Source organism: Mus caroli, chromosome 2, assembly GCF_900094665.2.
Source record: "Mus caroli chromosome 2, CAROLI_EIJ_v1.1, whole genome shotgun sequence".
NCBI lineage: Eukaryota > Metazoa > Chordata > Mammalia > Rodentia > Muridae > Mus > Mus caroli.
In genome coordinates, this window is record NC_034571.1 from 119,420,783 (window position 1) to 119,432,593 (window position 11,811).

An 11,811-nucleotide genomic window follows, 5' to 3' on the forward strand; every position below is an offset into this window, starting at 1 on the left:
AAGGTGTGCACCACCATGCCCGGCCCAAATAAAGGTTTAAAACAAGGTCTAAGGTGTCTTTTTCCTCCTGATAAATCTCCATTAAGAGAAGGACCAGGGCCAGGCATGGTGGTGAGGTGAGTGCCTTTAATCCCAGCAGAGGCAGGTGGAGCTCAGAGTTTATTCAAGTGAGTTCCAGGCCAGCCAGGGCCACACAGAGAAACCCGCCCAAAAAACAAAAATAAAATAAAGAGCAAAGGACTTGGTTTGCTGCTTTATTTGGTCCCAAACAGTTTTGGTTACTGGAGTCTTAGGCACACACGCCATCCATTCCTTTCTTCCTCTATTCCAGTTTTCCCTCTGTCTGTCCTGCTCAGCGTTTCATTCAGTCTTCTTAGCATGTGTACAAGATGTCTTTATCAAAAGCCACCAGTGACACAGTCTCTGCCAGCTGTCACTGTGCCCCTTCCTTCCTTTCTCAGAATTACTCTCCCGAAGATGTAAGTGGTTCTCAGTTGTTGAAATCCTTGGAGGCTGTGCTTTGCTCCCTCTGATCCCTGTGTTTCTTAGGGGTGTGTAGTGTTCCCCTGTTGCTAGTGTGGATTGCTGGCATTTGGGAGAGGTCTCACTGGGTTAAGCACTGGTCTGATCTCCAGTTGTTGGAATTCACAGGGAGACAAACCGCTAACCTTCTCAACAGGTCAAGTGGCTGCCATAAGCAATAACCGGACTTAAAGGGAATTCTTTCATTTTGTTGCCTTTTCTTTTGTTTTTGTTTTTTTTTTTTTAGATTTATTTATTTATTATATGTAAGTACACTGTAGCTGTCCTCAGATACTCCAGAAGAGGGCATCAGATTTCGTTACGGATGGTTGTGAGCCACCATGTGGTTGCTTGGATTTGAACTCGGGACCTTCGGAAGAGCAGCCGGAGCTCTTAACCACTGGGCCATCTCGCCAGCCCCTTTTGTTTGTTTTTTAAAATAATTTATTTTTATTTTATGGGCATTGGTGCTTTCCCTCCATGTATGTCTGAGTGAGGGAGTCAGATCTTGGAGTTGCAGAGAGTTGTGAGCTGCCATGTGGGTGCTGGTGTTAAGAGTCAGCAGTCAATGCTCTTAACTGCTGAGTCAGCCCTCAAGCTCCTTATTGCCTTTTTAGAAGAAGTGAGTAGTCACTTTTTTTCTCTAATTTGAGACAGAGTCTCTTGTAGCCCAGGCTCACTAAGTCGTTAAGGCTGGCCTTGAATTTCTGCTTTTTTGCCTTTGCCCCAATTTCTAAGACTATAGGCCCTTGTAATCTTGTCAAGTTAATGGCATGCTAGGGCAAGCAGATGACCAGCTGTACTACTGTGCTACATCTCCCACCCTGTTACTGTGACGTTAACATTTGCCCACTTTGTCTCCTACTCACTCTCTCTCTCTCTCTCTCTCTCTCTCTCTCTCTCTCAGCTTGAGTATTTGTACTATTTGAGTAGCAGCTCTTCTACTTTACTGCTAACTGCTTTGCTGCACAGTTCACATAACTTGTAGTCCTCGCCACCCTGTAAACTTAATAGTAACTCCTTAGTATCCCTGGGTGCTCAGTCTGTATTCGGATTTTGCTGTTGCCTACATGTTAATTTGTTGAATCATGATGCAAAACAATGAACTGTCTTCTGATTGTTATATCTCTTAAGGCACTAAAATAATTTCCCTTTAAGATTCACTTCCTCTGAAACTTCGTCATACCATGCACTTGACTGAATAAAGAAAGTGAACAACACCACCACCACCACCACCACCCCCCCCCCCCCCCGCCTGTAGGCTTTCCTTTATTTCCTGCAGTGTCTGGGCAGTGCTGTTTCGTTTCATGATGAGAATTCTCTGCGGATGATACCCTGTGTTTCATATTGTGTCATGCTAGGAGCCAGGCGATATATATAACTTGGGCAAATGTGCACCTACAAGTGTGTTACTAACTTTGACCCATAGGTCCAAGCGAGTCCTCAGTTTTCCTATCTGTAAAATGAGCTAGCATCTTACAAGGTTATGTCATGTTGCCTCGGAAAATGTAAACTGTATAAGTAGTATAAGTAATATGTTGTTATTACTTGATTTTCCTTTAATTTTATGGTAGAAAACACTGACTAGAATACTAGAACTGCTGTTTCATTTTAAGAAGCACTTCCTAATTAAGTACTCAAATGATATCTGGTACTTGCTTAAGAAAATTGGAGACTGAACAGCGATTCTGATATACTTGTGGTTATTTTAGTTGATGCCTAGTAAAGCCAGTCCTGTGTCTAAACTCTTGAGGGCAGAGGGTGTTACCAGGCATGAGTACTTCATGCACTCGAGGCAAGTGCTCTGCTACTGAGCTGTATCTTTTTTTAAATGTGTATTTTTTATAAAATGCCATTACTTGGCACACTATTTCTTAGCTTTCCATTGCAATGGAGTATTAAGTTTGAGTCTCTTTTGTGAAGTTGAAACGTTTTTCTTCTGTGAACTAGATTAATGGAGAGAAGAGTGAAGGAGCTGGAGCTGCAGCTGCAGAGAGAGGTATGTGAGAAAGGACGTTGCTCTAAGTCTCTCCATTGGAGTAGACTTCAGTTTGATACAGTGAGAGTCTTCCTGTACTGTGTAAGTTCTGTATTGATTTACTGAGGGGAGAGTTTATGCACCATTTTAGTCTGACATGATCTAATGTGGCAGTGTGCAGCTTACTTATTTTGTTTTCTAGGTATAGTAGTTAACCATAGCGTAGTATTTGAGAGATGACCACTCAGCAGCTGCTCTTCAGTATACTGAGTATGATACTTATCACTCTACCTCAGTTTCCCCATCTGTAAAGAGGGTTTCTTTTGGCTCACGGTTTCAGGGTACAGTTGATCACAGCAGGGAAGTAAGTAAGGAGCTTGAGGCAGCTGGGCAGGCTGCAGTGCAGTCAGAGGCAGAGGAAGATGAGTGCTAGCACTCTGTTCATCTCTCCTCTTCACCCAGACAGTACCTCAGCCATGGAGCCATGCCACCTCAGCCAGCCGAATAGAAATGAGACAGTTCCTCACAGACGTGCCTAGAAGGTGTCTCTAAGGTGATTTTAGATACTGTGAAGTTGACAGCATTAACTGTCAAAGGAGTTAGTAAGGAAACAGTTCATAGTGAATTCAGCTGCACATATTGAACTTTGAGAATCCATAGTAAATTTAAGGGTTGTTAGCTGTTATTTGTGATTCTAGTTTGTAAGAGTTAATTATTTAGTGGATGCCCTTATGCCCCGAAGAAGAAATCTTAACCTGTAATTTGCATGTATCCATACCTGGTATTGTAAGATCTAGTGACAAGTTTATGACCTACCAATAAGATAGGTAGTTGACTTCACTTATTAGAGAATTTTTTTCTTTTTCAGAAAAACTATAAATTAAACATAATTATATGTAGCACCAAAGTAATTGTGTACTGATCATACAGTAATTTTAAAAATAAACTTCGTGTGGTGTAAGGTACTTTCCTCGAAGCTGTTGGTGATCGTAAGGTTAGTTTTCATCATCCTTGTAGTTCATCCTGCGTAGGTATCACCCCGTTCTCCGTGGTAGAAGGTGCTTCTGGCAAGCAGCGTCTGTGTCTAAAGTTTAACGTGATGCTTTTTGATCTTTCCTTGCAGGTGGTAAAGCTGAAAAAAAAAAATAGCAACATAGTTTTGTTTGTTTTTGCCAAATTGCATACCCCATTCCAATTAATTAATAATTGGAAATCTAAACATTCAAACAGTCCTTGTAGCACCTCATCAGAGACCCAAAAAAGAATTAGAAAAAGATAAATTAGAACCTTTTGAGACTCATTTTTTTACGACAGTAACTTATCTATACAAGACTGGCCTTGAATTTTATATGTAGTCAGGGCTGACCTTTTAATGCAAGTACTCCACCATGCCCAGTTTATGCAGTTGCTGGGGATTGAACCCAGGGCCTCGTGTGTGCTGGAAAAGTATTCCACCAACTGAGCCACATCACCAGCCCTTGTGACTTTATTAATCATGCATTTGTGTATGAAATGTTTCTATTTTAATGAGGCACATGTTTAATTTTCTTTCTTTGAGAGAACTAATACCAGGTACAGTTGGGACCTTGACATGAAGGTTTTAATTGGGCGAAGGGAGTCACAATGGAATCAAACCCAGAGCTGAAGACTGCTAGGCAGATACTATTCCACTGAGCTATGTGTCTAACCTGTGTATAAACAAGACATGGAACTTGTCTCTTAATAAATGTCAGTATATGTGTTCATGTAAAAGATAAAAGTTGGCTGTGTGATGATAAGCCTGTGATGTCAGGAATACTTTGCTCTTCCATGTTTGCTAATATGCCAGCACATAGAACTGGGTGTTTCTTGTCATTTACTACTGTGTCTCTCAACTCCAAGGAGCTATCACAGCAAAGGAACTATATACGATGATGATGGATAAAAACACAAGCTTAATTATAATGGATGCTCGAAAAATACAGGATTATCAGCATTCCTGTATCTTGGATTCTCTCAGTGTTCCTGAAGAAGCTATCAGTCCAGGGTAGGTCATTGTGTGCTTAGATAATAGACAAAGTTTGCTATGCTAACAGGCTGGCCTTGAATTTGTGGTGCTCCCGCTTGACCTCCTGGTGTGTAAACGACTGTGTCCTTTCAATCAATCTGTGTACTGTTGTCTCCATTGCTGTGTAAGCCCGGTGTGCTTATTACCATTGCTCTGGTCATTTCCTTGTATAACAGCAATGTGCTTACTGGCCTGTTTTGTTTTTAGACTTGGCCTTTATGTATTGGATATGGTGGTGCTTTTTCCATTTATACAGGAACATATGAATTTATTAAACTTAGTATAATTAAATTTAATTGATTATTAAGTTACATTTAAGATTAAATTATAGTATGAGTAGAACAAATTATGAAGATAATACATAAGAAACTTATATTTGGGAAACACTTTTTGATTCTGTTATTACCCAACATCGTCACTAAAATTCTAAACGTAAAAGAATTATGTAGGGAAATAAATGCCTCTTAAGAAGCTCACATTTCATTGGCTTCCATGCCATTCCGTTGTAGGTCAAGCATCTTGATCTATCTCTGTCAGGACAGCTAGATGCTGATGGTTTATACCAGCTCCTTCTCCTCTGCCCTTCCCACTTGATACAGTAGCCAACATTATTACTTAGGAACAGATTTTTTTAATTTTATTTCTAGTCCAGAGCCTTTTGCTTTATTTATCGGTAAAAGTTTCACCAGTCCCACTCAGCTTGTCAGTGCTGTCAGTTAAACACTAAATGCCTACTAAATGCTGGGTGGATTCTAGAACACTGGCTTGTTTTTCTTTTTAATCAACAGAATGGATCTGTGTTATTCAATCGTCCTGTCATTCAGCAAATATTTTCTGAGCAGTAGGCTGGGTTACTGTGGTTCTAAGTGCTGAGGCTAAACCAGGGAAGAGATAAACGTTGTTGCCTTTGTGAAGCTTTTACTTAAATAGGCAGATAAGGACAAGAAAGATGATAAAAATTAAAATAAATAGTGTTCCTTAAGTTAGTGAGGTGTGGTGGGTGGATGTGTATTGGGGTGTCTGTCTGTCTGTTTTTCTGTCTTGGAGTAGACCCTAAAATTTAGTTTAAGGAAGACTCACAGAAAAGTTCTTAGCAAGTGTTGAATATGTGCACATTCTGAGACCAGGAGTGGGAGCAAACAGAGAAGACAGGGAGACTAGAGATCCTAAGCAGGAGCACAGCAGAGGGACAAGCCGTTAGAGAAGAGAAGGATGGGGTAACAGGATTGCAGTCTGGGTAACAGGCCATGGTAAGGGCCTGAACTTCCATATGAACAAAAGAATAGCTGAGCACTGACTCCTTCGTAGTTGAGAACATGCTGGTGACAGGACCTAAGTAAGCACAGACCTGAGCTGTAACCACAGGCAGGCTGCCAGACCTTTATATGCCAGGGTACTGGAACATGGAGTAATAGTTCCTGACTGGTACTGCTGGGAGGAGTCAATAAGGTCTGAAGCATATGGTGTCTGTCATACTGTAAGCACTGTGTGCTTGCTGACTAAGTTAAATCTTGCTGTTTACTTATTATAAGTATAGATAGACATGAGCTTAAATATGAATAATGTATCCAACGTGACTCTACAGTTTAGATTTGGCTGAGAAGGGTGTCCAGGTGATTTCCTGTTTTCAGTTTTGCTGTGCCCCACCCCCACCTTTTTTTTTTTTTAAGATTTATTTATTTATTTTACATAAGTACACTGTTGCTGACTTCAGACACTCCAGAAGAGGGAGTCGGATCTCATTAGGGATGGCTGTGAGCCACCATGTGGTTACTGGGAATTGAGCTCAGGACCTCTGGAAGAACAGTCAGTGCTCATAATGGCTGAGCCAGCCCCCATCTTTTTTTTTTTTTAAGAAGTTAAAATTGAAGCCGGGTGTGGTGGTGCACGCCTTTGATCCCAGCACTCGGGAGGCAGAGGCAGGCGGATTTCTGAGTTTGAGGCCAGCCTGGTCTACAGAGTGAGTTCCAGGACAGCCAAGGCTATACAGAGAAACCCTGTCTTGAAAAAACAAAAANAAAAAAAAAAAAAAGAAAAGGAAGTTAAAATTGAGTCTGTTTCTTTCCCTCTCTAGTAATTACTAAAAGCACTGACATGCAGTAAAGAAGGGGTAGAATATCTCTGGCTAGTTAATATCTTAATATGGAACTTAACTTGGGAAAGCTTGTCCTGGTATGGCACAGAATATGCTCAACTTTGCCTCAGTACAAATGCTCATGTATTTCAGAGTCACTGCTAGTTGGATTGAAGCAAACCTCTCAGATGATTCTAAAGACACATGGAAAAAGAGGGGGAGTGTGGACTATGTGGTCCTTCTCGACTGGTTTAGTTCAGCGAAAGATTTGCTGCTTGGGACCACTCTACGGAGTCTGAAAGATGCACTTTTCAAGGTTGGGGGCTTTCCTCATTACTCTAACTGCCATTGTCTGATTGTTGGGAGTCTGGTTACTGGCTCTGTTAGACTTTTAAACCAACTGTACTCTTACAAAGTTGTGCTCAGGAATCATCTTGGAGGTGAATATTTAATATTGAAAGTCATAATGTGTTAGTGAGCCTGGATTCAGTCATTCTCTTTTTAGAAATTGTACTTAAGGGGGTGACAGCATGGGTGCTGATCTTTGGTGTTTATCCCAGTGTGGCAGGGTTGGAAGTGTTTAAGTGATTCATTAAATTTTGAAATATCTGTGTACAACACACGGGGGAGGGGGGCAATCATTATAAGTGATACAACAGTTAATGAAATTCATATAAAAGAAAAAACAAATTAAGAGTTTTGTTATTTTAAGCTGGGGTGGAGTGGAGGGTGGGGCATGCTTTTAATCCCAGCACTCCAGTGGGGAATGGGGGGTGGGGGCAGAGGCAGGCTGGCCAATCTCTGTTTCAGGCTAGCCTGATCTACAAAGCAAGTTCTAGGATAGCCAGGGCTATTAGACACAGAAGCCTTATCTTGAAAAACCATTATTTTATAGAAACACATTTTGAAACGTGTGTGTATGTGCAGGAGGTAGGAATAAACCGCAGAATGTAGAAGTGCTATTGGGTCTAGGCACTCAGGGTTAGGTAGGCTTTGTTTTGTGATTATTTTATAACTTTTCATCTAAGATCATGGATTGTTTTTTGGTTCTTAAACTTTATATATCTTCATTTAATGTTGTATTTTGAATTTAATTTTTTGTTTTCATTTTGCTCAGCAGGGAATAGTTCCACATTTGGGTTTGTTGTGATCTGTGGTTTTTGCTGTCAAGAGACTGGTCCCGTCTTAAAGATCTCTCTCCTTATTTTGTAGTGGGAAAGTAAAACTGTCCTGCGCCATGAGCCTTTGGTGTTGGAGGGCGGCTATGAAAACTGGCTCCTTTGCTACCCGCAGTTTACAACCAATGCTAAGGTCACTCCACCCCCTCGGAGCAGAGCTGAAGAGGTGTCTGTCTCATGTATGTATGTATGTATGTATGTATGTATGTATGTATGTGAAAATTGTGTTTAAAATTGCTTCAGTACAGACTAAAACACTTACGTGTTCAGGATAACCTTACTTGTATATGCCTTTGTCCTATGAAATGCTAGTTTGTTTTCAGGAAAAACAACACAGACTAGGAGTTCATGTTCTTTAAGACAGTGGTGATTGCCATTTCACTCTGTTAGCTATCACACATAGCCTGCATAGCAAGTAAATACTGTGTGTGAAGTGTGCAGTTCTTAAATAAATGTATTGTTCTTTTGGCGATTTTAGTGGATTTTACTTATCCCTCATTGGAAGAACCAGTTCCTTCCAAACTTCCTGCCCAGATGCCACCTCCTCCTATAGAAGCAAATGAAAAGGCACCGTTGGTAACTGATCAAGATGAGAAACTGAGACTGTCGACCCAGCCAGCTCTAGCTGGACCTGGTGCGGCTCCCAGAGCTGAAGCCTCACCCATAATTCAGCCAGTGCCTGCTACAAAGAGTGTTCCACAGGTATTGTCTTGGCTTTTGTTTGTTTGTTTGTTTGTTTGTTTGTTTGTTTGTTTCTTACTAACTTTATTCTTTTGTTTTAATGTCATATTGACACATAATACACAGAATATTATATAGTATCTATGATACCTTAGGAAACATAACCTCAGAAGGATTTGTGCATCTTGGCACCTTTTTTTTTTTTTAAAGATTTATTTATTTGGGGAGCTGGAGAAATGGCTCAGTGGTTAAGAGCACCAACTGCTCTTCCAGAGGTCCTGAGTTCAATTGNCAGAAACCACATGGTGGCTTACAGCCATCTGTAATGGGATCTGGTATGTCTGAAGACAGCTACAGTGTACTTGTATACATTAAATAAGTTAATTAATTTTTAAAAAGATTTATTTATTTTATGTAAATGAATACTGTCTCTGTCTTCAGACACACCAGAAGAGGGCATCCAATCCCATTACAGATGGTTGTGAGCCACCATGTGGTTGCTGGGAATTGAACTCAGGACCTCTGGACAAGCAGTCGGTACTCTAAACCACCGAACGGTCTCTCTAGCCCCAGGCACCTTTATTTTTTACAAAAACCTTTTATAATAGTTACCTCTGTTGCCCTGGCTATATTAGATTCCTTACAAGACTTCAAAGCTAGCTGGTGGCCATTTCTCATAACCTGTAGCAACAACTTGTGTTCCGAGGTAGACGGAAGAGCTCAGCTGGTGACATTGCTGTGATTTGACTGGCACGGCCGCCCTCGAGTGTCTGCCTCAGATGGCTCCCAGGGCTCCATGAGAATGACCAAGTCTGCAAGTGCTCGGTCCCTCTTACACATCTGTGTGTCACCTGCGCACCACCCAGAGCTTAAGTCCTCTCTGCATTACTTGTGGTGGTTACAGAGGCTATCTATGTGAGCAGCCGGCTCCCATGCTGGACTGTTCAGAGTAATGATGAGAGCAGTTCTCTGCCGTGCTCCACACAGAAGCAGACTTTTACAAAGAAAACATTGCACTGTGGAGGGGAGGCCATCACTGTAGAAAATGGAGCCCATCGCTGTGGAGAGTGGTTTGCCTACTTTTGCTTATCAGAGAGGTGAAATGTCAGTATTCTGGCTTTAAAACATATTTTAGTTCCATTTCATTGGTGTTTGAAATGTTAATGATAGTTATTTAAAGATATTGAATGATATTCAGATAAAAATTTAGAGGTTCTTGTTAGGTTCTCTTTGAAGAAACAGTAATAAAACTTGCCTATATGCTATTCATTATGGATTTGTAGCAGTCGTTTTCCCTTGGTATTAACATTTGAAGAGGATGATGCTGATTTCTTTAGAGCTGTTGAAAGTCAATATCTTCATCATTTTTTAAAGTTATCTAATATTTCAGATTAAATATTAAACAAATTGAATAAATAAGTTTCCTTAAAGTATAAACATAAGACATTATAAAGAGAAGGTATATTACTGTAAATGCCTTCATTTTAATTGAATTCTAATACTTGTATATCCAAGATGACTGAGAAATAGAGTTTTTCCAGTGTATTTTGAGGTCCATTGCACTCAATAATCTGAGAAGCAATTGAGGAAATTTCTATATGAATTGAAGGTTTGTAAATGTGGGTAGGATGGATTCTCTGCAGTGGCTGAGAGAGACCTGGTGTAGAGCCCAGTCACAGAGTAGTTCACCATTGCTCTCTAGGAGCAGAGCAGGAGACCTGAGTTTCTTTTCTATAGAGAAGCAGCAGCTTTCTGGCACTGAGGTCTTAATGGGTTTACAAATGCAGAGATGGGTAGGAAAGTGAGTGCCTGGGGGCAGACAGCTCTTGACCTGCGTAGCTGAGGGTTCATGCTGAGGAGAGCACTGTGACAGCACATGAGACCAGAAAGACAGCCAGTGACAGAGACTTAGATCTAATCTGGGCTTTGTTCTACAGGTATGAGGAACTGAAGAGGAATTGTAAGCTTAAGATAGTAAAGTGTAGTGCTTCTCAGACTGGGGAGGGTGAGTGTGCCAGCAGCTAGGGATAGAAGCTTTGGTTTTAGGTCCGGCTCCACTTTTAGTGTTGGCTTCCTCTCCACAGTGGTTCTTCCTACTTCATTCTCAATTGTAGAAAGGAATAGGTGATTTTGTTTATTTGGGGGATTTGTTTGCTTATTTGAAAAAGTAAAAAGGCAAAAAATAAAAATGAAAAGGAATTGGGATTTTTTTTCCCACTGACTTTGTTCTAATGGGAACATAAAATACATTTTATAAGCATGCTGCGTTAGGTCATTATTAGGAAGCTCTCAGTTAAGTTCTCCTTGCTGTTTCAACACACAGTATTTCCAAGAAATGTTAGGGTTACTTCTCACAATGTTGTTAGAGCAGCTAAAGCACCTCTCAGTGCTCACGTTCTAGAATACGGCAGCGTTCTCCCTCAGATGTGGTGCTGGCAGATGGCCTAGCCAACAGAGAACCTCTTGTGCAAGTGTGAGGATCTGAGTTGAGGGCCTCACAGCCACATGAGAGCCAGGTGCAGCATCACATTCCTGTAATCCTGGAACTGGAGAGGCCAGAGTAAGGGAACCTTGGGCCTGCTGGCTAGCCGTCTACCTGATCAGTGAGCTCCAGGCTCAGTGAAAGACCCTGGCTCAAACAGTAAGACGGAGGGCCAACAAGATGGCTCAGTACTTAAAGGTAGCTTGAGTTTGAACTCTAGGACCTATGTGGTAGAAGGGGAACCAACTCCTGCAGGCTCTCTTCTGACTCTTCCTACCAAATAAGTAAAATTAATACTAGCTTTAAAATATGTATAATAGTAATGTACAAGAATAAAGAAGGGGCTGGTGAGATAGTTTAGTGGGTACAGGCATTTATGCACAGGCCTGATGACCTGAGGTCAGCTTCAGTCCCTGAATCCTGCAACATGGCAGGAAAAGACACAACTTTCAGGAGTTGCCTTTTGACCTTCACACTTGACTCTGCATTCACATCACATGCAGTGTGCACACACAAAATAATAAATAGCTATGTTGGGGCTGGAGAGATGGCTTAGCAGTTAAGAGTACTGTCTGCTCTCTCAGAAAATTTGGGTTCAGTTCCCACACCAACATGGCAGCTCACAACTGTCTGTAATTCCAGGCCCAGAGGCCTGACACACTCACATGGACATACAGGCAAAATACCAATGCACATAAAATACAAATAAATAAATATTAAAAATAGATAAAGGAAGAAAAATGTTTAAGTATTAAAGAATGAATAGGGCTAGTGAGATGGCTCAGTGGGTAAGAGCACCCGACTGCTTTTCCGAAGGTCCGAAGTTCAAATCCCAGCAACCACATGGTG

The 11,811-nt window shown here is 41.1% G+C and overlaps 1 protein-coding gene across 1 annotated transcript in view; it reads left to right on the forward strand.

Moving 5' to 3' along the window:
- Usp8 (ubiquitin specific peptidase 8) overlaps window positions 1-11,811 on the forward strand; it is a 52,400-nt gene that overhangs the window by 21,477 nt on the left and 19,112 nt on the right. The window contains exons 6-10 of the mRNA XM_021185785.2: window positions 2,473-2,521; window positions 4,382-4,526; window positions 6,775-6,937; window positions 7,834-7,978; window positions 8,278-8,501. Coding sequence (XP_021041444.1) covers window positions 2,473-2,521; window positions 4,382-4,526; window positions 6,775-6,937; window positions 7,834-7,978; window positions 8,278-8,501 — 726 coding nt within the window. The remainder of the gene's footprint in view (window positions 1-2,472; window positions 2,522-4,381; window positions 4,527-6,774; window positions 6,938-7,833; window positions 7,979-8,277; window positions 8,502-11,811) is intronic.